Source organism: Eptesicus fuscus, chromosome 2 (genome assembly GCF_027574615.1).
Source record: "Eptesicus fuscus isolate TK198812 chromosome 2, DD_ASM_mEF_20220401, whole genome shotgun sequence".
Taxonomy (NCBI): domain Eukaryota; kingdom Metazoa; phylum Chordata; class Mammalia; order Chiroptera; family Vespertilionidae; genus Eptesicus; species Eptesicus fuscus.
Window position 1 is genome coordinate 114,368,847 of NC_072474.1, and position 24,534 is coordinate 114,393,380.

The 24,534-nt window shown below is 63.0% G+C and overlaps 2 protein-coding genes across 4 annotated transcripts in view; one reads left to right on the plus strand and one right to left on the minus strand.

Moving 5' to 3' along the window:
• Positions 1–11,552, plus strand: part of EVC (EvC ciliary complex subunit 1) — a 46,660-nt gene extending 35,108 nt beyond the window's left edge. For 2 of the 3 annotated variants that reach the window (XM_054708196.1, XM_054708198.1), the window contains exons 14-21: positions 1,130–1,340; positions 2,219–2,425; positions 4,649–4,793; positions 6,621–6,732; positions 8,603–8,729; positions 10,073–10,166; positions 10,872–10,983; positions 11,090–11,552. In XM_054708196.1, coding sequence (XP_054564171.1) covers positions 1,130–1,340; positions 2,219–2,425; positions 4,649–4,793; positions 6,621–6,732; positions 8,603–8,729; positions 10,073–10,166; positions 10,872–10,983; positions 11,090–11,171 — 1,090 coding nt within the window. In that variant the 3' untranslated portion in view covers positions 11,172–11,552. The remainder of the gene's footprint in view (positions 1–1,129; positions 1,341–2,218; positions 2,426–4,648; positions 4,794–6,620; positions 6,733–8,602; positions 8,730–10,072; positions 10,167–10,871; positions 10,984–11,089) is intronic. The other variant, XM_054708197.1, reaches the window with a different exon arrangement.
• Positions 11,553–12,452: 900 nt separating this feature from the next.
• CRMP1 (collapsin response mediator protein 1) overlaps positions 12,453–24,534 on the minus strand; it is a 46,625-nt gene continuing 34,543 nt past the window's right edge. The window contains exons 5-14 of the mRNA XM_054708199.1: positions 24,414–24,475; positions 23,615–23,695; positions 21,636–21,704; positions 19,588–19,708; positions 18,633–18,789; positions 16,960–17,101; positions 15,649–15,819; positions 14,225–14,404; positions 13,719–13,884; positions 12,453–13,562 (exon numbers count right to left, since the gene is read on the minus strand). Coding sequence (XP_054564174.1) covers positions 13,471–13,562; positions 13,719–13,884; positions 14,225–14,404; positions 15,649–15,819; positions 16,960–17,101; positions 18,633–18,789; positions 19,588–19,708; positions 21,636–21,704; positions 23,615–23,695; positions 24,414–24,475 — 1,241 coding nt within the window. The 3' untranslated portion in view covers positions 12,453–13,470. The remainder of the gene's footprint in view (positions 13,563–13,718; positions 13,885–14,224; positions 14,405–15,648; positions 15,820–16,959; positions 17,102–18,632; positions 18,790–19,587; positions 19,709–21,635; positions 21,705–23,614; positions 23,696–24,413; positions 24,476–24,534) is intronic.

Below are 24,534 nucleotides of genomic sequence, written 5' to 3' on the forward strand. Positions count from 1 at the left end.
GTGTGTGTGTGTGTGTGTGTGTATGTGTGTTTAGCTATCTGGGTATCTGTGCATCTACACCTGTAGAGACAGAAGGACGGGTGTGTGTGTGTGTGTGTGTGTGTGTGTGTCTAGCTATCTAGGTGTCTGTGCATCTACAGCTGTAGAGACAGACGGAGGGGTGTGTGTGTGTGTGTGTGTGTGTGTCTAGCTATATAGGTGTCTGTGCATCTACACCTGTAGAGACAGAAGGAGGGGTGTGTGTGTGTGTGTGTATGTGTGTTTAGCTATCTGGGTGTCTGTGCATCTACACCTGTAGAGACAGAAGGAGGGGTGTGTGTGTGTGTGTGTGTGTGTGTGTGTCTAGCTATCTAGGTGTCTGTGCATCTACAGCTGTAGAGACAGACGGAGGTGTGTGTGTGTGTCTAGCTATCTAGGTGTCTGTGCATCTACACCTGTAGAAACAGAAGGAGGTGTGTGTGTGTGTGTGTGTGTGTGTGTTTAGCTATCTAGGTGTCTGTGCATCTACACCTGTAGAGACAGAAGGAGGTGTGTGTGTGTGTGTGTGTGTGTGTGTGTGTGTGTGTTTAGCTATCTAGGTGTCTGTGCATCTACACCTGTAGAGACAGAAGGAGGGGTGTGTGTGTGTGTGTGTGTGTTTAGCTATCTAGGTGTCTGTGCATCTACAGCTGTAGAGACAGACGGAGGGGACAAAGCAGCTGCGAGGTTGCAGTATCAGCCGGTCGGCAGCCTGGAGATGGGGAGAGCCCACGCGCTTCCCCGCCCGAGTCTGAAGGTCTAGAACCAGGGGAGCCGGTGGCGTTGGCCCCAGTCAGAAAGCGCCGGCTCGAGACCTAGGAAGAAGCAGTATCTGGGTCTGAGCCCAAAGGCGGGGAAGGTGGTGTCCCAGCTCAGGGCGGGCAGACGGGCAGTGCCCACTTGTTCATGGGCCTTCTCTCTGCTTCAGGCACTCAGCTGGTTAGACAGGGCCCACCGGGTGAGGGAGGGCAGTCTGCGGTACTCGGCTAACGTGTCAGCGTTGGTCTCACCCGGAAACACCCAGAGAGTGTCTGAGCAGCTGACACCTAACAGTAACCACCCCAGGCAGCGGAGCAGAGCACTGACCCCGCCCCGCCCGCTCTCCCCAAAGGTCTGCACGGGGCATCCTGCAGGGGCACGAGCTGCTCCTGCGCTCCGCCCTCCGGAGGCTGGCTCTCCGTGGCCACGCCGTCGCCACGCTGGCGCAGATGAGGCTGTCGGGGAAGAAGCGGCTGCTGCAGGAGCTGCGCGAGCAGCACGCCCTGGAGCAGGGCTCCTCCCAGTGCCTGGACGAGCACCAGTGGCAGCTGCTGGGAGCCCTGGTGAGATCGCTGCGCGGCCCTCGCCCGTCCCAGCCAGGCTCCTGCGTGGTAGCCAGAAGCCCAGCCCTGCTCCCCGTGGTCTCGGGGGGAGGATGATGGCCGCCCTGTTGGGGGGCTGCCCAAAGGCTCCAGTGCATGCTCGCATGAGAATTGTACTGAAAATGCATGTGAAATCAGAGCGCAGGTGGGCACAGTCGTCGTCCCTGGGAGAAGGGGGCCCTGTCATCGGAAGGGTTTAACAATCCGCAGAAAGAACGTGTACTATAAGTTACAGGCTGGGACTCGAACCCCAGCAGGCTGGCTCCAGGCCCCAGCAGCCGCAGAGCTATGGGAGCAGCCGGCGTTTTCTGGCCCATTGGCGGGGGACACGCTCACACTCACTCTGCCCAGGAGGCTCCGTGGGGAGCAGGCCGCTCTGGCTCTGACTCCCCTCGCCTCCTTCTCTGACTCGTGTTCCCAGGAGTAAAGCCGTCCCCAGGGCCCCATGTGCCCTGCTTTGGCTTCGGTAATGTCCCAGATTCCTCCCAGACTCGGCTCTGCTGTGTGACTTTTAGAAAGTTACTTAACATCTCTGAGCCTCTGTGTCCTGGTCACGCCTAACTTTCAGGCTCACAGTGTTCAGGAAGAAGGCGGAAGTGCTTGTGTGTGTGATAGGCTACAGATGGCCTTGGGCATACAGTTGATGCTCACTAAATGCCATGGGTTGAAGGTACCTTCAGCAGACACCTGGCTCACCCATTTTGCTGGGTTTTGCAAGCCCAGAGGCCCCCACTTTCTGGCCCTTCTCCCTCCCTTCCCCAACCCTCCTGGCCCTGGTCCTGCCGATCCTGTGCAGGGCCGCAGCGTGGCTCCGCCCTCTCCCTGCCCCGTCCCTCCAGGAGGCCCGCGTGCTGGAGGAGACCGGCCGGCTGGAGGAGGAGGCGCAGCTCACGCGGCTGCGGCTGCAGCAGCAGCTCCTGGCCGAGGCGCAGGAGGTGGGCCGGCTCCTGCAGCAGCACACGGAGCGGGCTGCGGGGCAGGCGCTGCTGGGGCACGCGCGGACCGCCGCCACCAGGAGCCGGACCAAGGACCGGGACGACTTCAAGGTGCGTGCCAGCCCCATCCCTGGGAAACCCGAGGGCAGGGAGGATTGGGGTGGGGGGGACAGGGGCAGACGAGGGGACGGATTTGGACACAGCGGCCGCCTGGGCGCTCACCGGCTGTCCCCACCGGGAGCGCCGGCCGTGCAGAGGGTGCCCATTCTTTTAAATTGAAGGATGGTGACCTGCAACCTTGGTGGGACGGGCACCAGCCATCACGTCTCCAGCCATAGGCGTCTCAGCATTTCCTCTCCTTCCTGCTTTGGGTCAGAAGCTGTGTCGCCGAGGAATGCATATAGTTCACGTAACCAAGTCCTACTGAAATGATGCAAATAAGTGCAGTCACTCGTCCACATAACCAGCCATGGGAGGCAGGGAGGCCCGGCTCAGAGGCTCTGGATGGGACCCAGGACCAGCTCTTGCTTTCTGATCCGCATTCTTAGTGTTAGTTCATTGCCTCATCGTCTCAGAACGGCCACCGATCCCCCAGATATCACATCTGCATCCCAGGAAGGAGGAGGGACGGCCAAGTCTCTATGCACGCTGAGGCTTTGGAACGGGAAGCCCCGCCCAGCAGACTTCCCCTAATGTCGCATCTCATTGGCCAGGGTCATACCCAGCCTGGGACCATCCCTGACCACGGAAAATAGTACAGGGTGGGCAAAAGTAGGTTTAAAAGTGCGAGTCCATGAAACACAGAGTTTATTCTTGTGTTGTTATTTATTAATTAGTATATCTTTTTTTAAGGATTGTTTTGTTTTAAATACACTTTTATATTTTTTTAAATTGATTTCAGAGAGGAAGGGAGAGGGAGAGAGAGATAGAAACAACAATGATAAGAGAGAGTCATTGACTGGCTGCCTCCTGCACAGCCCCCCACTGGGGATCAGGCCTGCAACCCAGGCATGTGCCCTGACCAGGAATCCAACCATTATCTCCTGGTTCATAGGTCGACGCTCAACCACTGAGCCACACCGACTAGGCAATCCTATCTAATAAAGAGGGAATATACAAATTGACCGTCACGTCATCACAAAGATGGTGGCACCCATAGCCACAGATGCATGGCACCCAGTCCCCTCAGCCCCGCTGGAGTCCCCCAGTCCTTTCAGCCCAGCTGGGGGGGCAGTAGGCGCACAGTATGGCTAAACCCGCCCTCAGCCCCCAGCCGCCCTGGGCCGCCCAAGGCTCAGGTAACCAGGGCCGGCTGAGGCTTGCGCTGCCGGCAGTGGCAGCAGCAGAGGTGTGATGGGGGCATTGCCTTCCCTGGATTTCTGGGTTGCCTCCTGCCCCTGAGGGCTCTCGGACTGTGAGAGGGGCAGGCCAGGCTGAGGGACCCCCCCTCCAGTGCATGAATTTTCATGCACTGTGCCTCTAGTCTATATATATAAAACCCTAAGCGACCAGATGACCAAACGACTGGTCAACTGATCGCTATGACATGCACTGACCACCAGGGGGCAGACGCTCAACCCAGGAGCTGCCCCCTGGTGGTCAGTGAGCTCCCATTGTGGGAGTGCCGCTCAGCTGACCGACGGGTGCCAGACGCCGGGCTCACGGCTGGCGAGTGCCTCTCCCGCCTCCACAGCAGCCCTACTAAGCAGCGGCAGCAGGCGCAGTGGGGCCAGGATGAGCAGGAACGGCGCAGCGCCCGTGGAGCCTGGCCCGGGCTCGGGCTCCTCCCTGGCCGCCTGGCGCTTCGCACACTACTACATCCCCCAAGGGGTCCTGGATTGCGAGAGGGCACAGGCCGGGCTGAGGGACCCCACCAGTGCACAAATCTATGCACTAGGCCTCTAGTTATTGTATACTAGAGGCCTGGTGCACGAAATTTGTGCACAGGTAGGGTCCCTAGGCCTGGCTGGTGATCAGGACTGATCAGGGCCTTCCGGCTGCTGGCCGGGGCCTCCCTTCCCTGGCTGCCAGCCACCACCTTCCTTTGTTCCGCACTGCCCCCTGGTGGTCAGCATACATCATAGTGAGCGATTGGTCTCCCAAACTCCCATGGGAACAATTTGCATATTAGGCTTTTATATATATAGATTTTCTGTACAAACAACTGAAAACCTACTTTTGACTGACCCCATGTTATCAACTGGTTTAAACCAACCACGCACTCTCTGCCTGCTCCCTGCCCAGTCCAGGTTGGGAGTGGGGGGAGGATGAGAGCCAGGGCCGGGGAGGTGGGGACCGCGTGTGACCTGCTAAGTCCTCTCCCTCCTCCCACAGAGGACGCTGCTGGAGGCGGCCGTGGAGAGCGTGTACGTGACCAGCGCGGGTGTCGGTCGGCTGGTGCAGGCGTACTACCAGCAGGTGGGGAGGGCCATGCGGGACCACGCGGAGCGCCGGCTGGAGCGCCTGGAGACCCTGCAGGGTACGCGCCTCGGGGAGCCCCGCAGCGGGAGCTGGCGAGCTCGGAGAGTTCAAATCTCATTTTTGGAAATCTTGTCTCTTTAATATTTCGTTTCCTTATGTGTCCCCTGCTCGTCCCTAAAAGGCTATTGGGAAAGGCACTTAGAGAAACGTAAGCATGCAGCACGTTAAAGTCGGTGGCTCGGACGAGAGCAGTGAGTTGGAGTGGGGTGGGCTCTGCACCCGGGACCTGTGTCATCAGAGGCCCACTGAGTGGCGACTGGCTTGGCTCCGGGCTTCCTGGTGGCCAGAGAGGTGGAGACGTCCTCAGTCCAAGCTGTGACAGGGACGGGAGTGAGAACAGGCCGGTGGCCCGTACGATGTGCCCAAGACCGGGCAGCTTTCCCCGCGGGCTCTCTAAGTGGGGACTGGGTAACTAACGGCATGGACGTGTCCCCACGACCAGCAATGGCTCCGCGCAATAACAGACAAACGCCGCGGCTTGTAACGTCCCTCCCTGCGTCGGGGCCTCGGCACAGGCCCCGGTGCTCTGAGCGCTGTGCTTGGCTAGTCCCCGGTCACCGTGGGAACGGGTCCCCGCTGAACGCATGGGCAGCAGGTCGGAGGCAGGCTCCTGTGATGTAATTTCTCAACGAGCTCAGCTGCGCCCGTCCCCCCTTATCCTGGGGAATTGGGACCCTGGATTCCAATTAAATCTGGGACATCCCCGAAATACGCCAGCCCTGCGGACCCTTCCCCGGGGTTTTCCAGAGTAAGGGTGGGTCTCGCCCGGTGGGAGACAGCCAGGGCTGGGACATTCAGGACCGGGGTGCTCACATCCCCTTCCGAGGCCTCCGTTCCCCATCTGTGGGACGAGGGATCCGTCAGCCCTCCATGCTTTCTCTCGGCTCTGCCTTCCTGCTCCCCTGATGCCCCAGCCCTGATGTGGGGATTGCCCTGGCAACGAATGGAAACAACGTCACTGAGCTTAATCGGCCACGTTAACGTCATCTTTTCCTTCATTCCGTAAATTCCTTTTTGTTTAAAACTCCCTGGAGATCACCCAGTTAAAGCTCCCTTTAAGGGCTAGAAGCTCAGGTCCAGCCAGGTAGGTGGCCTGTTGGACAACTCACAGCTAGGCAGGTATGGTGGCTAGTTAAGTGTGGCAACTAGTTAAGTGTGGCAGCTAGTTAACTAACAACTAGGGAAGTGAAGCAGCTAGCTAGACATGGCAACTAGTTAGGTGTGGTAGCTAGTTAGGTGTGGCAGCTAGTTAGGTACAGCTAGTTAGGTGCAACAGCTAGTTAGGCATGGAAGATAGTTAGCCATGGCAGCTAGTCAGGCGCAACTAGTTAGGTGCAATAGCTAGTTAGGCGTGGCAGCTGGGTCAGTGTGCGTCTGTGTGGACGTGCAGGCCCGTGCGCCTCAAACGTCAGAGGCCAAACTCCCAGATCCTTGGAAAGCACCCACCTCGGCACCCACGCCAGGAAGGGAACGCTGTCTGCCCGCCCACAGCTCTGCATGTCGGCCCGCGTCCCCTTTCCGGGGTGGGTTGTGGCCGTTTGGGGTGGCCTCGCGGTGTGAAATCTTTCTCACATGCCTCCCTTCCTGCTGGTACAGGAACTCGGGCTGAGAGGCTGGAGGGAGAGCGTGGTTGCTGTCCTGCGGGGCTGCCATTATGTGACGGAAGCCAGGGCATCCATCCCCCAAGCCCTCCCGGGGCAGACGCGGGGTGGGGGGGGGGGGTGTCACTGGTGCTCTGCCAGCACCCGCCCCCCGCCCCGCCCCCGGCCTGGCACAGAGTCGATCCCTCCAACACATCCGTGATCGCTGTGTGTTACCGTTCCAGGCGAGAGAAGGGACAATTACAAGCTGCGGAAAAAGCAGGAACTCGGCGACCCTCCGTCGGAGGGCAAGGCGACGGGTGGAACTCAGGAAGCGTCCCAAGGCGTCCACCAGAGGTGAGGCCCCACAGGGCGCACTCGGCCCGCACGCCATGGCTCTCCCCCGGCCTCGGACGTGGCCTGCAGGCATCTCCTGCTGTACATGTGCCGCCAGGCGTGGCCCTGGCTTCGTTCCTAGTTCCGGGTGGCGTCCCCAGCCCTGACACAGCACCCCCTCTCCCCATACCTTGGAGTCCTCCAGAAGCGGCCGGGGCTTGAGGTTGGGAGGTGGGTGGTTGACGGGCGGTGACCCCAGGAGGCGCAGTGAGGGAGCAGGAAGCCAGGCGGCCGGGTCTGTGCTGCTGCCTCACAGGGACCGCACAGACCCCGCAGGTGGCCGGTGACCCACGGTTCCGCGGGTCAGACGCCCGGGCGCTGCCGCTTCCCCGAGCCCCACGTGGCAACATCCAGGTGTGGGCGGGCCGGGCCCTGATTTCGGGCTGGCGGGGGGGGCGGGGGGGGCGCGCTCCAGGCAGCAGCCCTGCCTTGGAGAACGAGGTCCTGTTTCCTTGCGGCTGTTAGTGGGGGTCCCCTGGCCGCCTGGAGGCCTCTCTCTGCTCCCCGCCCGTGGCCCCCACATCCGGGGCAGCAGGTCCGGCCGCACCTGGGACTCCCTGCCTCCTTCCACCTGGTCTCTGGCGCCAGCTGGAGAGACCTCTGCTCTGAGGGCTCCGCTGACTGAGGCACCTGGTAACCCAGGGCCCTCTGAATCCCAGTCATGCCCTCCTCGGGACCGCCAGGTCCCACGTGGCGCAACCTCTTCACGGGTTTCAGGGGTCAGGGCGTGGACGCCTGTGGGGGACACCGTGTGGCCGACCCCCACGGGAGCAAAGCCAGCACCTCCTGCAGTGAGGAGGGTTTCCAGGGCCACTGAGGCCGGAGCACTGGCCTGTGGGGTGTCCCAGCCAGGTGTTCCATAGCGATCCCTCGCCCTCCAGCTCGAGGGGGGCTGCGGGAAGGCAGGGGCTGTGAGTCTCTCTCTCTCTCACGCCTGCATCTTCAAAACCCCGCACGGAACCTGGCAGCCCCAGATGCTGTTATGAGTGAGCAAAGGCGTGGATGGGTGGATCCATGCACCGTGGGTGAACGGATGACGGGGTCTTGTAGGATGAATAGGAGTTTGCCAGGCAAATGAAAGAAAAGAGCATGAAGCAAAAGCCAGGTGGCATGTTGTGCCTTCAGTGCGCTGCCTGGGCCGCTGCCTGTGATGCAGAAGGCGGCCTCTGCCTTTAGGTCTAGAAACTCAGCAAATCGGGCACGAAGGCCAGAGAAGGGGCAGAGAGATCCTGGAAGCAGGGTGATGGGGCTGCAGCGGCCAGAGGACCGTCGGCCAAGGAAGGGAGGTGTTCACACAGCCAGGGGAGGTCTCAGCTCCTCAAAGGGGGGGGGGGGGGGGTGCTTTCTCAGGTCGGGGACCCGCTTTCGGCCCAGCTCTGTCCTGGACTCGGAGGGACTCGGCTTCCCAGGAAAGGGGCTGCCTGTCCCCCCCGGGGGGGGGAGGGGGGGCAATCCTGCCGTGTTAACAAGGAGCACGCCACCCCCACCCCCCCACCCCGGGCTAAGATGGTTTTCTCACACGAAGACGTCACCTGCTGCTCAGCCACTTTGCAGCTGCGGGACCCCAGGGAACCCCCGCCCCTCTGGGCTTCTCCTGCCCCCAACTTTCCTGATCTCTGTCCTGCTGATGTCACCAAGCCACCCTGAGGATCCAGTAAGACTGTGCCCGAGAGATTCCGTAACCGCCAGCCTGTCGGCGGAGGGGCCCTCGTGGGGCCGCGGGTCGCAGCCATTCTTCCCCCACAGCCGTGGGCGCAGCGGGCCCGGGGGAGGTGTGCGCGGGGCCTGATGCTCCTGGCCTGGGCCGCGCTGACGGCCGTCCCTCCGCCAGGATGCGGGCGCAGCAGAACCGGTTCCTGGCCCAGTTCACGGCCCACCAGCGCACCCGCCTGGACGCGTGGCAGCAGAGGGCGCGGGGCCTGGACCTCCTGGAGGCCCAGCTGGAGACGCAGCTGCAGGTACAGTTTGGAAGCGGCCTGGGCGGTGCGGGCAGGGCTTACGGGGGCGGCCACGGCCAAGACTGGCCTTGCGATCACAGGCCAGCGGAGGGGTGTTGGGGAGGGGACGCACGCCCCGCTCAGCTCGCTCGGGACCCCTCGGCCCCCGCGGAGTCTCACCGCGGATGCCACATCAGCCTCGCGGATCCCCTGTGAGCCCGGGGACCCCACGCGTCTGTAGCGCCCGGCTCAGCCAGGGGCCGGTCCTGGGCAGGGAGCTCTCCCTGGGCACGGGGTCCACCAGCACGTGGGCTGCTCCTGTCAGGGCTGATCAGTCCCTTAGGCAGTGTTGCTGGGGACTGAGGCTTGTCCTTGACGTAGAACATTCCGGAAGCTCAGTGCTTGTGCTCGCACGTGGGCGTCTCCCCACAGAAAAACCTCATCAGCGTGATTATGAATGGCGGCTATAAAGCGAATGGGCTGCCTTTAAAGCAGTGCTTCTCAACCTTCCTAACGCCGCGGCCCTTTAACACAGCTCCTCGTGTTGTGGCGACCCCCAACCATAGAATTATTCTCGTTGCTACTTCATAACTGATTTTGCTACTGTTATGAATCGTAATGTAAATACCTGTGTTTTCCGATGGTCTCAGGTGACCTGCTAGCGGTTCTCACCCTGCAGTCGCGGCATTAGGAAGGGTGAGAGCCGCTGCTTTAAAGGAAGTCAAATGCGGGCGGCAGCTGTGAGCGTGTCGGGCCCCGCAGAGCACACGCCACCAGAGTGGCAGTGACGTGGTGACAACGGGGGGGGATGGAGAGGGCGCTCGGGGACGGGGGGTCTGTGGCGGCGTCCCTGGCTGAGCTCCCTGTGCCACCTGTGCCCCCTGATGGCGCCCCCCAGCCGAGGAGGAGGTTCCTGTGGGGATCCCAGCTACAGATGGGGAAACTGAGGCTCCAAGAGGTTGCGTCACGGCCGGGGTCCCACAGTCGGTCAGTCGTGGAACCCAGGTCTGTGTGGTTAAACCACGGGGCTGGCGTCACAGACAGCCTGGAGTCAGGCAGAAGCAGGCGAGATCCTGGACCAGCCGCTGCCGCCTCCGCGGCCTTCCCTGAGCGCCTCACCTCCGTGTTCCCGCCTGTAGAACGGGGGTGCGTGGCTGGTGTGAGTGAGGAGGGGCCGTTACCCGGCAGGAGCTGGCTCATGTCAGCTCCCCCCTCAGGTGCCTCTGCCCGGCTCCTGGCCTCCCTGGTGCTTCGGGAGAATTCTCCTCCACGCCGGGACGCCCGGCAGCACCCTGGAGCGAGGCAGCCCCGTCCTGGTGGAGGGATTGAGGGGGGCCCCGCTGACCCTCCCGCTTTGCGTTCAGGAAGCCGAGCAGAGCTTCATCACCGAGCTGGCGGCCTTGGCCCGGGTGCCCCTTGCCGAAAGCAAACCGTCTTCGAGTAAGCGGGGACTGCCAGGTAGGTGGTGGGGGGCGGCTGGGACTAGGGGCTCCATTCTCATGTCTCCCACTGCCTGGCTGTGTGGCCTTGGGAACTGTACTTACCCTCTCTGGGCCTTCATGTCATATCTGTAAGTAAGCAGCCTCAGTTAGGGCACCCCGGGGGCCCCCTGGCTCTCCATGGACCAGTGATTCCCCTTCCGGGGCCTGCTGCTCACCGGCTGCGTCTGGCCTCTGACTCTGTTTCCCCATCTGTAAAATGGGGGTGATTAACTCCTCCCCCTGCTGCAGACAACTCAGTGGGGTCACCGGGAGTGGCAGCCTGCTGACGGGAGAGTGCGGGGAAGGTGTGTGAAAAGACAGGGGCTTCTTAACTACAGCCTGGGGCCTGGGCGGTGTTCTCGGGTGCCTGCTGCCTCGGGGCCTTCCCATCAGCCGGCGGCTGGGGAAACCGAGGGAGGCTGGCGGCTCCGAGTTCGAATCCCAACCCTGCCACGCGGGCTGTGCGGCTCGGGGGGCACCTGGCCCGTTTCCCGGCACGTTAAGTGGGTGTGAGAGCAGCGGGTACCGAGCGCATCCCTGGCCCCGAGAGACTCAGATCAGGCCGGCTGGAGTGAGGCCGAGAAGCTGCGCTGGCCCGGGGCCCAGCCGCGCGGGGGTCCCAGCCGCACCCGGGTCCCAGCCGCGCGGGGGTCCCAGCCACGCCCGGGCCCTGTTTTCACAGAAAAGCCCCTGAGGACCAAACGGAAGAAGCCTGCGCTCCAGGACCGAGGGGACCCGGGGGGGCCCAGCAACGACGAGCCTGCCTCTGGGGAGCACCCCTCAGGACCACTCAGGTACTCAGGGTCCCCGGCTCAGTGCCCCGGATGCTCGGGGACCACCTACTGTGTGGCCAGAGGCGGCGTCAGCTCTGACGCGGCCTTCCTTCCGTGCTTTACGCAGCCAACGGCCCAGCCAGCAGGAGAGCGACGCTGGTGCCGGGGAGGACCCCAGGAAGCTGCTGAAGAGAAGAAGCAACTTGTAGTGTGAGGCCTGTCCTCGGGGCGGAACCCGAAGGTCTGAGTGCCTGCCCCGCCCCCTGCCTTGTGAGACTGAGGAGGGACCCCTGGTGTGGGGGGTGGAGATGGATGCTAATGGGCCAGAAACAGCACCATGAGCGTTTGGACCCTGCTGCTCGGACAATCGTCTGCACGTGTTGTGTCTCTGTGGCTCCGTCCTCGGCTCTGCGCCTCCCACCACGTGCCCTGCTGCCCGGCACCTGCCTTCCCCTCCGTTCGCGCCCTGGCCCACTCTGCCTCAGAGGCTCCGGGGAGGGCAGGGTGTAGCTGCTGTGTCCCGGGTGGGTGCTCTGTCCTCCACGTCCATCCTGGACTCTGTCCCGGGAACCGTGGCCGCCGGCTGCCACGGGGATCTCACCTGGACCCATTCCCGTCCTGGCTCAGCCAGCAGCGAAGGCCCGGTCACTGGGGGCGAGTCTCAGGCTCCCCGGACCCCGACACAGGTGCAGACTGCACCCCCTCCCTAGGAGTGTCCTGGGGTCACCGCTTCCCCAGGGGACGGTGAGAATGCCCGAGGCTTCCAGACCGGCCCACGTCCACCCCTCCCAGGAGCGGTCTTCCCACGAGAAAGGAAACGGCTCTTCTCGGCCGAATCCTGGATTTCGACCTCGGCACGTGGTCGTGTTGGGGGAGACCTTTCTTTGGGGGGCTGTCCTGGGCGTTATGGGGTGTTTAGCAGCATCTGGCCTCTCCCCACCAGGTGCCAGTAGCATCCCCTGTGTGACACCCAAAAACGTCTGCAGACACTTCCAGATGCCCCCTGGGGTCACCCCCGTGACCGAGGCCATCCCCGGTGGAGAGCTCAGTGCTGCCAGGCGTCCCCAGAACGAGGAGGGCTCTGGGCTCCGGGCGCCACGGTCTGGGGATTTTCTGGACTATTTACAACCTGAGTGTTTGTTTCTTAAAACCTGAGCTAGACTGTCTCGGGCAGGAGAGGGGCTCCTTAAAGTGACCCACACTAATGACGGGGTTTAACCATCCTCAGCGCACCGGCCAGTCCCGACTGGTCAGCAGACGCGATTCCCAGAGTCGGCCAACAGCCCCCTCTTGTGGCAAAACAAAGTGTTTCCTTCTCCGGCAGCGTCGGCAGCAGCTCCTTGGAGCAGCACTTTGAGAGCCCGGTCTACAGAGAAATCATCTGTTTTCGTCCCGTGGGTCCGCACAGAGGCCTTCGGGCAGCCGGCTCCCAGCGGGGACTCTGATGGGGTGACGAGGTCATGGGCAAGGCGGCGTGCCGGCTGCCTCGCGTCCACCCTCTTGCACGGATAATCGGTTCACTTCCTCGTGCAGCTTCCTTAGCCCAGGGGGTGTCACAGGTCCTGGCTGTGGGACCTCCCCCCGCTGACCCCCAGCTGCGGCCCGGGCAGCTCGGGGCACAGAGCTCTGAGAAAGCGTCACAGACGACACCCCAGGCAGGCCAGGGGCCGTTGCTTTTATTTTTCACAAGCGTTGAATTCAGAAATAAGAGCCACGATAGGTCGGTTATTAAGTAAAAATGGGGGTGATTACAAAGGAAAACTCTGTACAAAACATTAAAAATCTGGCTGCCCCGTCAGCCTCCTCGGAGGGACGAGGACACGGGCAACCGGCAGCAGCATCCCCCCACGGCGTCAGCCCCACGTGGGGACGAGAGACCCCTTTCCGGGTGGGAATCTGGCGCGGCCCAACGCCCAGAGCTGGCTGGGAGGACAGACACACAGACCGAAAGGCGTCAGGGCCTGGGGCGCGCACACACCGAGGCCGGGACACGGGACTGAGGTCGCTCCAAGCTCCCTGCCTTCCGAGAGCTCACAGGTCCCGGCGGGGGCGGGGGGTGGGCTTGTCTCCAGGCCCACTGAGGTGGGGGCGACGAGTCAACATCTTCGCGTGGAGTTCAGGACCCTGAGGGCCCGAGGCCGGGCCTTGTGTCCGGTCGGTCCTCGTGTGCCGTCAGACGCTCGCACAGACTTGCATACGTAACTTAGCAACATGCATCAACTACCCTAGAACAGCTACGAGGGTGCAAGGGAACCATCGGGGACCGTGAGCCGGGACGGAGGGGGGAGGGGCGGTACAGACGGCATGGACACACACCTGCGGGGCGAGGGACTTCCAGGCAAACAGACCACACTAGTACCACGTCTTCCTAACGCAAAAGGAAAGAGCATCATCCGATGTGTCCCCGTCGGCACAAATGAAACTATGGGCGTGGAAAACACGGACGGGGGAAGGAATGGACAGTGTTTTCCCAGAATCCTCCACTCCAGGGCAGCCGCTCCTCCGTGGTCAACCAAGGCTGGTGATGTTACAGCGGCCACCAGGGGGCGCCACGATGCGGTGGCCCGTGCGCCTGGGGTTGTTGTCATCTGTCTGGGCACCTGCAAGAGACCGCCAGTCACCCTGTCACCAGCGCCACTCGCTGCTCCCGAGGGCCAGCCCCACGTCCCCTCCCCATTGTGTGCGGGAGGCCCTGAGGCTGTTCCCGGCAACCGGTGGGGGTGGGGGTGGCGCCGCGCTGCGGCCCTTACCCTTACCGGACAGGCTGAAGTTGGACTGGTGCAGGTTCCTGAAGGGCGGAGGCTGGTGTTTGGAAGGCGAGGATTTGGCAGAAGGAGCAGGAGTTGCGTATTTGGGCGTAGCTGGCACCTCGTACACGGGACCGTCGTACATGCCCCTGGGAACCCCTTGCAATCCGGAGACCTAAACAGGGAGGGGGAGCGCGACCGATGGGCAAGGTGCACGCACACCTTGCTGTTCAGAAGCCTGTGGGCGGGAGAGGGATCTGAGGCCGCCTCGGGACACGCACACGCACACACACATACACACACACACGCACACGCACACGCTACAAGGCACCTGCTCACTCCACACAGACACGTGCACACCCCTCTACAGTCGGCGAAGGCCAGGACCTCCTGGTCTGGCGGTGACTGCAGCCTGAGAGGCAGGCAGGACAGTGCCACAGCTCCACTGCCATGAGCTCAGGGAGGCCCACGGCGGCGCCGCCCGCGGACGCCGCCCGGGGGCACCTGGCACGCACCTTGCTCCTGATCCTGACGCGCTGGTAGAGGTGCTCGGGGAAGGGCTTGCGCGGGATGAAGCGGCCCATGCCCTTGCTGACGCTGACGGTGCCGTCCTCGAAGACGATCTTGCCCTGGCTGATGACCACCAGCGGCGAGCCGTGGCACTCCGTGCCCTCGAAGATGTTGTACTCCGCAGCCTGCCGGCGGGAACCACGGCTGTGCCCTCACGGCTCCCGGCACGGCCGCGCGGTCCCCCAGTGCCTCCACGCCCCCTCAGGTCACGGGCGCTCCCCAGGGTTCGTCTGGAGACACCTTTGTCAAGGCTGTGATACTCCGCTGTAAGCTCTTCCACCTGCGTGGCCAGCCCCTCGCTACGGGGCGTTTGGGCTGAGGGTGGTGTTTTATGATCAAACGAATGTGGTCTGAGGCGTCATGGATGTGCAGGGGCCCTGGGGTTAGGCACGTGGCTGTGCTGACTACAACAGACATGTCTGGGTCTTTTCAAAAATATTCTTTCTTGCCCGGCCAGCGTGGCACAGGGGCTGAGTGTCAACCTATGAACCAGGAGGCCATGGTTCGATTCCCGGTCAGGGCACATGCCTGGGTTGCCGGCTCGATCCCCAGTGTGGGGCGTGCAGGAGGCAGCTGATCCATGATCCTCTCTCATCATTGATGTTTCCATCTCTCTCCCTCTCCCTCCCTCTCTCTGAAGTCAATAAAAACATTTCCTTAAAGTGAACTAGACAACATATTTTAAAAAGAAAAAGGAAAACAGCATCTGACTCTCATGACCTGCCCCTGGTTAATTACAAGGGGGACCGGGCCCGTTCTCCGGTGAACACGCAGCGTTCGCGCCTTCCTTCCGTGTCCCAGTTTTGCGTTTCTGCCCACCCTTCTGTTTACTAGGTTCTCAGATGAATGCCCTTAGGTCTGCTGGATGCACGGAGAGGTCAGGGACACGTAGGGCACAAAGCGCAGAGTCACCGCCCGCCACGGCGTGGGGCCTGGGACCCGGGAGCGGCCGGGGCTGTGCGCACACAGGCGGCTCCAGGCCCAGGCCGCCCCGCTGCGGACCGTCAGCCGTGGACACGCAACGGAGCAGGAGTTTCTGAACCAGACCTAACGCTCTCCAGCTCCACAACTGGAGGGAGATTCTCGGACCTTGTAGTCGCCGTCCTGGCCTCTGTGTGCGAGAACCAGAGATGGGGGGGCGGGGGGGGGGGGGAGGCGGGAAGGAACAGACGGCCGTGCTCCTAACAGCAGGGGCCCAGCCGCCCGGACCCCGTCCCTCCAGGAGGAGAAGGTGAGCGCCGAGTCAGGCAGACAAGCAGGTCACCCCCTGGTGGCGGCCCCGCGTGTCATCTCTACCCAGAGGTCCCTCACGTGACCGCGGAGCACGACGCGCCGGCCCGGCCAGGCGTGCCGGGGAGCCAGGACTCACCGACTTGTGGCTCTTGGCCGTGATGGTCTTCACCCTGTCGGGGTCCCAGATGACCACGTCGGCGTCCGAGCCCACGGCGATCCGCCCTTTCCTGGGGTACAGGTTGAAGATCTTGGCCGCGTTGGTGCTGGTGACGGCCACAAACTGGTTCTCGTCCATTTTGCCCGTGGCCTGAAGGCGAGACCCGCCGATGAGAAGACCGTCCCGTAAGAGGGCCGGTGGTGGCAGGCAGCACAGACCTAGCCCGGGGGCGGGGTCCTGGCAAGGAAGCCTGGAACGTTCTCCTCTCCTGGCTGAGAGGGCCCCAGGGCCGGGCACCCGCGGAGGGAAATGAACGGACCGCCCACAGGCACCTGCGCCTGCGTCACAGCCTCACGGCGTCCCGCCATCCCTGGGCCCGGGGTAACAGGAAGTAACAGCCTTTGGTTTCAGGTCAGTGACATCACCTTTTCCTTTTTTTAATATATCCTATTGATTTTTTTACAGAGAGGAAGGGAGAGGGATAGAGAGTTAGAAACATCGATGAGAGAGAAACATCGATCAGCTGCCTTCTGCACACCCCCTACTGGGGATGTGCCCGCAACCAAGGTACATGCCCTTGACCGGAATCGAACCTGGGACCCTTCAGTCCGAAGGCTGATGCTCTATCCACTGAGCCAGTGGTCGGCAAACTCATTAGTCAACAGAGCCAAATATCAACAGGACAACGATTGAAATTTCTTTTGAGAGCCGAAAACCGACTTCTGTGCATGGGCCACGAAATTTCAATCACACTGTACGTGCGTGCCCGCACGTGGTATTTTGTGGAAGAGCCACACTCAAGGGGCCAAAGAGCCACAGTTTGCTGACCACTGCACTAAGCCAAACCGGTCAGGGCTGTGACGTCACCTTTAAAAGAGCTAAAATGTGGTTACAAACAAAGCAAGATGGCCCGGCCGGCGTGGCTCAGTGGTTGAGCATTGACCTATGAACCAGGAGGTCACTGGTTCGATTCCTGGTCAGGGCACATGCCCGGGTTGCAGGCTCGATCCCCATTGGGGCACGTGCAGGAGGCAGCTGATCCATGATTCTCTCTCATCACTGATGTTTCTACTGCTTGCTCCCTCTCCCTTAAGAAACACGTCTGTCATCCCTAAGGAGGGAGGACAGCTGCCCATGTAAGGGCCACCAGCCGGGGCCACTTCCATCGCTCGGCCTCGGCCCCCACGTCACCGAGGACGGCAAGCTGAGGACCGTGGCACGCTGGCTTTTGACGGGCCAGGTGGGGTGCTTCTGGGGTGTTCCTGGGGGCGGGATGGGGTGCCGCCTTACCACCGCCTTGTCCCAGACGATGGCCATCCGCTCCTCGATGCCGTTGACGCCCTCGGGGATGAGGGTGAAGTTGTCCTTGCCCACGGCCTTCTGGGCCGTGCTGTAGGGACAGTGGCCGCTGCCCGTGACCTGCAGGTCTCCGCTGGGAGGAACGAAAGCGGGGGGGGGGGGGCTCAGAGCCGGGTTCGGGTTGAAGGGCAAATCCCTGCTTCACCCGACACGGCTTGACCTTGCCACCCCGGGGAGATGCTGGGGGAGGGCGTGGTGCACATCACGGGCACGTGAGGGACGTGACAGGGCCCCGGGGCCGCGGGCGTCTTGCTGAAGACTGGGAGGCGCCATGGACACGGGAGAAGGTGCTAGGTTAGTGTGGGCTCCGGGGTGGTCTGGTAAGGAGGGCTCCCTGCCCCTCCTCCTCCTCACCTGAGAGGGGTCGGCCAGAGGGGGCCAGAGTCTCCTGCCCTAAAACACTCTGGTCCCAGGACAGCTGGGCCGAGAGGGGAGGGGGCGGGGTGAGTCGGGAGTGAGGGCTGGATGGGGTTCTGCCAGGGGACTCGTGCTTCTCACTCTGAGAGGAGGAAACGGGCAGCTCCCCAGGGGGGAGGGGCTTGGTCTGATTCAGGTTTTAAAACGTCTGGGCGCCTGCTGGGAGTGACTGACATGTGGGCGCGGAGGGGGCATATGGGCGTGGGAAGGGAGGGAGGGAGGGAGGGAGGGACAGGCAGCATGAGCCCAGACGGCCACGCCACGGGTGGGAAGAGGCCACATCCCGGGCCCTCGGTCCGTGTCCTGCCGCCCCGACACGGCCAAGGCTGTGGGGCGGCGGCTCTGGGGGAAGGTCGGGCCTGCATTTTGAACTTGGACGTGGAGCTGCCCACCAGGCGTCGGGCGGCAGGAAGCTGCTGGCTGTGCAAGCCCAGGTTTCACATCTTAGGGGAAAACAGACCTCCATGGCGGGCACACACCCTCGACCCCTGTGCTTCCTCTGACCACAAGCCCCATCTCCTCCTCACCCCTCCTGCTAGCTGCTCCCCGTCCCAGCGTCAGGCCGCTGCCACCTCCTCCCAGAAGCCTCTGCAAGCCTCCTGGCTCAGACCCGCACGCTCAGCCCCGCACACTCAGCCCCGCACGCTCAGCACCCCGCCTCCTCTCGGCCAGAGTGGCCCCGCGCCGGGCTAACAGCACGGAGGGGGGAGTGGCTGTGCTCCTACTGTGTGCACACCGAAAGGCTCAGCCCAGCGGCCACGTAGGGAACCGGAAATGCCAGCTTTCCCCGCCCTCTCCTGCCCAGCTCTGCGGAGGTACCACATTCTCCCCACTTCCCAATGGGTAAACCGAGGCAGACACATCCCAGCTATGCGACGAGCCCACGGTGACACCGGCCATCAGTGGCTGAGGCAGGACTGGAACCTGGTCTCATTCCTAATCCTGGCTGCTCCCCAATATCCACAATGGGGGGGAGGGGGCACACAGGAGGTGCTTAAACAGCCGCTGTGTGAGCAGGCAAGGCCGGTACGCCGATGGGAGGGCTGTGGAGGGACGCCGACCCTGGCCCTGAGGGTGCTGGAAACCATCAGAGGCCGGTGCCGAGGCCTCCACGTCGCCAGCCTGGCTCCCCCTCCGCCTGCTGCCCCCAAAGCCCTCCCCCCGCGCCCCCCGGCTCTCGCTCTCACCAGGCCAGCAGGGAGGTCAGGTAGTCGGGCGTGGTGGGGTCCGGGCTCAGGGGCGGGGAGGTCACGAAGGCCGCGGCCTTGGCCCAGTTCTTGCTCCAGTAGTGGGTGCCGTCGGTGCCCAGGCTGGCAGCGATGGGCTCGCCGAACACGAGGGGGCCTGGGGACACGCAAGCACGCACGGTTAGAGCGCGTGGTCTCCGTGGGGACGTGGTTGCCAAAAAGGAGAGGCGCTCAGGCTGGAGACAATAAACCCGCAAAGGCCTCCCCCAGCGCCCGGCCCCGGGCTCGACCCCCGCTGCCCGCCCGCGAGCTGCTGGGTGGCGGTGCGGCCAGGCCTCGGACAGGACTGCCCTCCCGGCACGGGCTGGCCCTCCGAGCCGAGCTGAGCGCTGCCCCGTTAGGGACCGGCCAGAAGCAGCTGCTGGAGGAGGAGTCGAGGTCAGCTCACACCTGGGAGGTGCTCCCGGGACACACTGGGGACTCAGGACAGGACGAACGGGGCAGAGAAGGCACGAGAAGGTGAGTCATCACCGAGTCATGGCTGTGGGCACCTGCGGCTCAGTGCACGGGGTCCCCCCAAAACTGTGACCCCGGGGTGGGGGCGGGCTGTGCCTCCCACCCGCCGCTCCCCCAGTGCACCTCCCGCAGTTCCCCCCCCTTCCAGGGAGGGGCTGGAACAGTCTTCGCATGAGAGACAAACCCAACAGCACCCCTAGGATCACCCCAGTCACCCTGAGGCTCAGACACCCTCACCCAAGTCACACACGGCCCACGGCACCCAGAATCGCCTAAAACCTGCCACGCGTCTGTGACCTGCCACCATCCCTCTCCCTTTCCCCATGTGCAGGGGCCCGGGGGGGCCAGGCTCCTGGCGGGCAGAGAGTCAGTGACCTTGAACCTGCTAGCCACCCCCACTTCCTTGGACAGAGCCGCCGCGGAGGCCGGCACCGCGCACCTCTCTTCCTGGCCAGGGCGATGATGTCGGCCGCGCTCTTGCTCATCACCTTGGTGATGTACACGGGGCAGTTGATCCGGCCGGCGATGGTGATGGCCCGGAACACGGCCTCGGCCTCCAGCTGGGCGACAGGAAATCCACGGTCACAGGAGGGAGGGGGCGAGGGCAGCCGCCCTCCCAGAGTCCCAGGGCCCTCCCTGAATCAGAGTCCTCCGACCGTCCTCGAGCCTGGTCGGAGGAAACCTACTGCCTCCAAGGAGGAAAACCGTGAAGATTTAAGAAAGGAAGGAGCCCTGGCCGGTGCGGCTCAGAGGGTCGGAGGGCCATCCCGTGCACGAGGGCCGCGGGTTTGATTCCCGTCAGGGCACGTACCCAGGCTGTAGGCTTAAAACCCACCCGAGGGTGTAAGGGAGGCAACAGGTGGATGCTTCTCTCTCCCTCCCTCTCTTCCTCTCTCTCTCTCTCTCTCCCCCTCCCACTCTCTCTAGAATCAATGGAAAGCATATCCTCAGGTGAGGATGAGAGGGAGAGGGAGAGGAAGAGGGAAAGGGAGAGGGAGAAAGAAAGAAAGAAGAAAGAACATGAAGTCAGAATGCATCTGGGCGGGGGGCTGGAAGGCAGGGTTACGTTTCCATGCTGCAGGTTCTGCTGGGAGCGGGTACGCTGGGCAGAGCAGGGCACCCAAAGGCCATAAAACGGTCCGTCGTTTATAAAACGCCTGACACAGTGACCCCGGCGTCCACCACGCCTGCCTTCCTTCCTTCGCTCCCGTCCCCTCCCCTCCCCTCTGCTCTCTGCCCCGGAGCCCAGGGCTTCCTGAACAAAGGCCCGGCTGTGCTTCGTACAGTTCTGTTTTTAGTTTCCGGTCTGCGATGCCCCATCGGGGTCCTGCTGCCGTGGCTGGTATGCAGCCCTGGCGGGACCTCGTGACATGAAAGTGTGACAGTGTCTGCGGGTCTGTCCTGCCTCGCCAGGGCCCAGGAGCAAGCAGCTGGCGGGCGTGGGCAGGGAGGGCTCCGGGGAGGAGCCTGTGCTGTGCTGTGGCCCCGGGGTCTGGCCCGGGCCGGGCCCAGAGCAGAAATCCGGGAGGACGGCTATGATGTGACGAGGACACGGGGACATCCTCAGCTCAAAGGCTTCCAGGGCGCCCTGCTGGCCTTCCTCTGTCCCCGTACATACACACACACATACACACACACACACAGGGCGCCCTGCTGGCCTTCCTCTGTCCCCGTACATACACACACATACACACACACACACACATACATACACACATGCACACACACACATACACACACACAGGGCACCCTGCTGGCCTTCCTCTGTCCCCATACATACACACACATACACATACATACACACACACACACATACACATACACATATACACACAGGGCGCCCTGCTGGCCTTCCTCTGTACACACACACACACACACATACACACACACACATACACACACATACACACACACACACACACACGGCGCCCTGCTGGCCTTCCTCTGTCCCCATACATACACATACACACACACACAGTGCTCTCACATGTGTGCTCTCACAAATACACACATGCTCGTGTGCACATGCATACGCATGCTCACATGTACACACAGGCACCCACACACATACCTGCTCATGTGTGCACACACGCACACACACTCTGCCACTCCCGGGGAACTCATCCTTTTGAGTCTGGGGAACACAGTGGGAGCCACTTCCTAGGCACGAGGCCTGGACAGGCGCTGCACCTCCTCGTCATCAGACGCGCCAGGCCTCCACCAGGGTCCCTGTGCGGCCTGGGCACTGGGCGGCGTGGGGCCTGGTGTGAGCGCCTGGCTCCTGGGCTCGGGGCGGTGCCTCTCCCTGCTCCTCGGTTGGCCTGCAGCCCCCCGGGCTCCCGATCAGAGGGCAGACCCCGGGAGGGCCAGGCGTGCCGGATGCTCGTGCAGGGGCATGGCAGGGAGCGGGGGCTGGCTGGCTGTTCCAGCTGGAGGAGCAGGGGTAAGCTCAGCGGTCAGAGTCACGCCCAGCGCCAGGCGCCTTACCTCCTCGGGTCTGCTCAGCGCGTGGCCCTCGGGCCCGGTGATGCCCATCTCCAAGATCCGCTTCTGTTCCTGCAGGACAAGCAGAGCCGGCGGTCACCGAGCACCAGAGCTGGGAGGCCGGTCCCCACCCCCGCCCTCAGACAGAGAGCAGCTGAGGGCAGGGGCAGGGCCGAGCCGGGCTGGTCCCATCCAGTGCTCCCTCTCCTTCGAGCCGCCGCCCACCTCCCTCTGCAGCCATCACTGCAGCCCCGCCTGCCTCCGTGCCACAGGGGCCAGCCCCGCCCGCGCTGCAGGCTCCAACCTGGGGAGACAGTGGTGCTCGGATACGGGAATCCCAGCCCCTGAGCTGGGAGCCCGGCTCCCGGAGCCCATGCTGTGACTGGACAAGCCTGGATTCCCTTCCTCTCGGGGACAGCGCCTGCCTCCCCGCGTGCCCGCGTGCCCGTCGTGGGGAGTGAGGCTCTCATGGTCTCTGTTGCCTCGTCCCGGTCCCTGCCATCTTCCCGGCGGGAAACCCCTCCTACGACCTTGAAACGGCCGAGCCCGTGGCCCAGATCCAAACCCACTGGCTCGGCATTTTATCGCCCCAGGAACACGTTCATTCCTCAAAAGCGATTTATTTTTACTCTGTCCGATGTCAGCTGCGCCGCCGCTCACTTTCACTCCCGCATGCAGCTCCTGTGCCACCCTCCTTCCGGGGAGCCCTGGGCCGTGCCCCCCTAAAAACCACCATCTCCACTGCACCTCTGGCTGGGAAGCGTGGGCTCCTGGGAGGACCACGCACGGGAGACGGGTTCAAGATCTAGCAGCGGGCGGATCCGAGTCCACAACCCAATCACTGGGGCTACTGGGGGTGACGCGGACAAAGCATTTTTGTAAACTGATTGCAAAGAGATTGTATGGTGTGGACAGTCCCTGTGCAACACTGTTTAGATGTCAGTTACTCCTGTGGGAGGGAGGGAAGGAGGGAGGGAGGAGAGGGAAAGGATGGGGACAAAGGTGACAGGGGGGGAACGCACAGGTCACTGGAGACTGGAGTGGGGGGTCTAGAAGAGCAGGGGCTGGCACGTGCATTACTTCTGCTCCCCCTGAAGCCCCGTAAAGTGACAGGAAAAGTACACAGAAGCCGAGAGAATGCTGAGAAGACCCCAGACATAACTGCGGGGGCGGCAGAGCAGATGGAACGGTGGCAGGTGCACGGGGCGGGGAGCGCGAGGGGAGCGGAGACGAAGCTGAGACGGCCTGATGCGGCCGATGCGAGGCTGAGGACCGGCCCCCACCAGTCTCTCCCGCTGCGGGCGAGGACGTCGGGGAGAACTGCTCAGCAGCAACGCCTGATGCTGACAGCGCAGCCACCTGCAGCCCCTCCCCGGGCTGGGCTGCGGGAATGGGAGCCCAGGTGTAAGGAAACACTGACCCAGGGGCTCACGGAGCTTCAGGCACAACAGCCCCCAATGGGAAGCTACCCAAACTCCCGCCCCTGGAGGATGCGTCGTGGCAAACTCCCGCAGTGGGCGCCACACCGGATGGCAAAGAAAGGCTGCGGCGGCTGGAACAGGGGGACTGCATCTCAGACTCAGGACTGAGCCAAAGCGGCCAAAAGTAAGAGCGCACGCCGTACGCTTCCCTTTGCACCAGTTAAACCCGGCAGAACTGAGCGGCGAGTGGCTGAGCCGCCTCCTGGTCGCCACGCCCTGTGCCACCCCCGGTCCCTGTGGAGCAGGCAAAGCACCAGGCCCTCCCGGGCCCGCAGGGCAGTGGGTCACCCCCGTTGTACAGATGAGCAAACCGAGAGGCCCGCGGCAACGTGGACTGCGCCAGGCCCGGCTGCAGGCGGGGTGCGCGTGCCTCGTGCCTGCCGTGTCTCGTACGCCGCCCAGTCCTTGGCCTGGTCTCACTGCCCCGTCACCTCCCCGTTCAATGCCCGCACCCCCTTTGCCAGGCCTTTCACATCAGGGGTGGGGACGCACACCGCTCACCTGAGCTATCAAATCTCCGTTCTCCGCGTGGACCAGGCTCACGGCTCCCAGCCCCTTGAGGAAGGTGAAGGCTTCATAGAGCTGAGGGGGGACACACAGGGGTCGGAGGGTAAGATTACCGCGGCTCGCTGGCCCGGCGGGGGCAGCACGGGCCGCTCCGTCGAGATCAGGGGATGTCTTGCTCAACAGGTGAGCCTCCGGCAGGGTCTGCCCTTGACCCTGAGAGGCGGGGGCGGGCAGAGCTGGTCCCAGTCCCAGCAGGGCAGACTGCACCCTGCCTTGCGCCTGCTGCTTGGAGGTGCTGTATCCTAGCGCCTGAGAAGCCGGTGTTTAGTTTTACTGAAACTGAAACTAACCTGCTACGTCCTGTAACCAGCACACCTCGGCAGGCGTGTGCCTCTTCGCAAAGTTGCAACCCATGTCACAACCCACGTTACAGACCACGGCAGGCCGGGGCATGCTCTCCCGTGACGGTAACACTCAGGTGGTACACAACCGCCCGGCACCACCGGGTTAGCCCACACGGCCACACGGCCGTCCCACCGCCAGGTCCTCCTCCCGCTCGCGAAGGAGCTGCAACCGACCTCCGCACACGTGAGGAGCGATGCCCCGCCCCCTCTCCAGGGCTCTCGAACCCCAGCTTTGTGCTCCGCGTGCAAGACAGCCCCCACCTCCCCGTGTGCTTTCAGGGGCACACAGCTGGGGGGGCACACCAAGCTGGGGGCCCCATACCCCAAGTCCACTGGACGCCCCCTGTATCGGGGCTGTAGAGAGAAGCAAGGGTTGGGGGGGGGCATACCTGGCTGTCGGACATTTGGTAGAGGTCCTTATAGGCCATGTAGACTTGGAAGGAATTGACGCCTGTTCAAGGTAAAGAGGAGAACGCGTGTAAGCACCACGAAGCGTGTCTTTCCTGTAGA